Source organism: Odontomachus brunneus, unplaced genomic scaffold, assembly GCF_010583005.1.
Source record: "Odontomachus brunneus isolate Ranch 3 - 2012 unplaced genomic scaffold, Obru_v1 Obru_scaffold_574, whole genome shotgun sequence".
NCBI classification, from domain to species: domain Eukaryota; kingdom Metazoa; phylum Arthropoda; class Insecta; order Hymenoptera; family Formicidae; genus Odontomachus; species Odontomachus brunneus.
The window spans coordinates 8,019-9,392 of NW_022640024.1; the positions used below are offsets into that span (position 1 = coordinate 8,019).

At 29.7% G+C, this 1,374-nt stretch overlaps 1 protein-coding gene across 1 annotated transcript; it reads right to left on the reverse strand.

Annotated features, from left to right (window-relative positions):
• Positions 1–203: 203 nt before the first annotated feature.
• On the reverse strand, positions 204–1,284 carry LOC116853741. Its single transcript, XM_032834919.1, has 3 exons — positions 1,165–1,284; positions 761–904; positions 204–385 (listed from the first exon to the last, which is right to left on the reverse strand). Exons 1-3 carry the CDS (start codon positions 1,282–1,284, stop codon positions 305–307), a joined length of 345 nt encoding a protein of 114 aa, XP_032690810.1. The 3' UTR covers positions 204–304.
• Positions 1,285–1,374: the final 90 nt, after the last annotated feature.

Sequence of the window (1,374 nt, forward strand, 5' to 3'; positions counted from 1 at the left end):
TATTGCTGTCTGGGCTAATACTTTTAATCTTAACAGTACTTTGTGTAAATATTTCATCACTTAGCAAAGTATTATATATTAGTATTTAAATATTGACAATGTTCTGCGTAAGTATTTTATCACTGGACGAAGTATTACGTATCAATATTTAAATATTGAAATCAATCATAAGGTAGGATTTGTAACATTAAATATTGAAATGCTTGAGTACTAAAAGCTGTATTTGAATCACAGAATATTACTAAATACTGTACTTTTAATATTGAAAATAAGTAATTAATCAATGATTCTTAGTATGATATTTCTATAAGGGAAGATCGCCCTGCACGCTCAACTGTTGCCCGCAAATAGCTGAGTGCCCATGAACAGTGCCCACTTGCCGATTCTTGATTTAGATAACATGGAATGAAGGAACTATGTTGCATTATAAATGATTAAAAAATGTAAAAAATATTAACGCACTTGAGTTTGGCTAGTCAGTCACTTTTTTCCAATTTTTATTAAAAATTGCATAAGTTTGAAAATTCTTTCCCTACAATAACCCAGTGAGAAATGACTCGTCGTTTCGATGTCGATCAACGAGTAATTTCTCACTGGGAAGGTACTATCCAAGACTTCAATAAAAACTTTAGATGAAGATATTATATTTGCAGATTTGAGTATGCAACATTTTTTGAAATGTTATGAGAAAATTTTTATTATGCCCAGATCAATACGTATTATTGATCACAAGCTTTTTTTCAAGATTGCCATCAATTACCTGTTGATCGAAATGCATATTTTCTTCGATATCGTTGTTTGCCGCTTCATTGTCAATTTCGAAACGTTCTTCATTGTCACTCGAATCGTTATCAACTCTGTCGTCATCATCAACATTTACTTCGCTTGAATTCTCTTGTACATTCTATAAAAAACAATTCATGTTTTAATTGTGAAACTTAATTTATTATAACATTGATATTAATATTTGAGAAAGGGAGGAAGAAAGAGAGAGAGAGAGAGAGAGAGAGAGAGAGAGAGAGAATTAATGAGTGAAGTGAAATTTAAAATTGTTATTAACGAATGTTTTGGATGAGTCATACTTAGCACATTGCTAAATACATTAATATATGATTATCGTATTCATAATATGTTCATATTGCACATACACTCTATATATCGTACCTCTGGATTCATAATATAATCCGCTAATCCTGGATTGTCCTTGTTGTCAGCAATATCATTGTCACTTCCACCATCTATGCTGGCATTGCGAATGTCACGTTCCACTACATTTTTCTCCATATTCTGTACATAGATATGTATATAATTTTTTATTAAAATCATTTTTTACATATATATATATATATATATATATATATATATATATATATA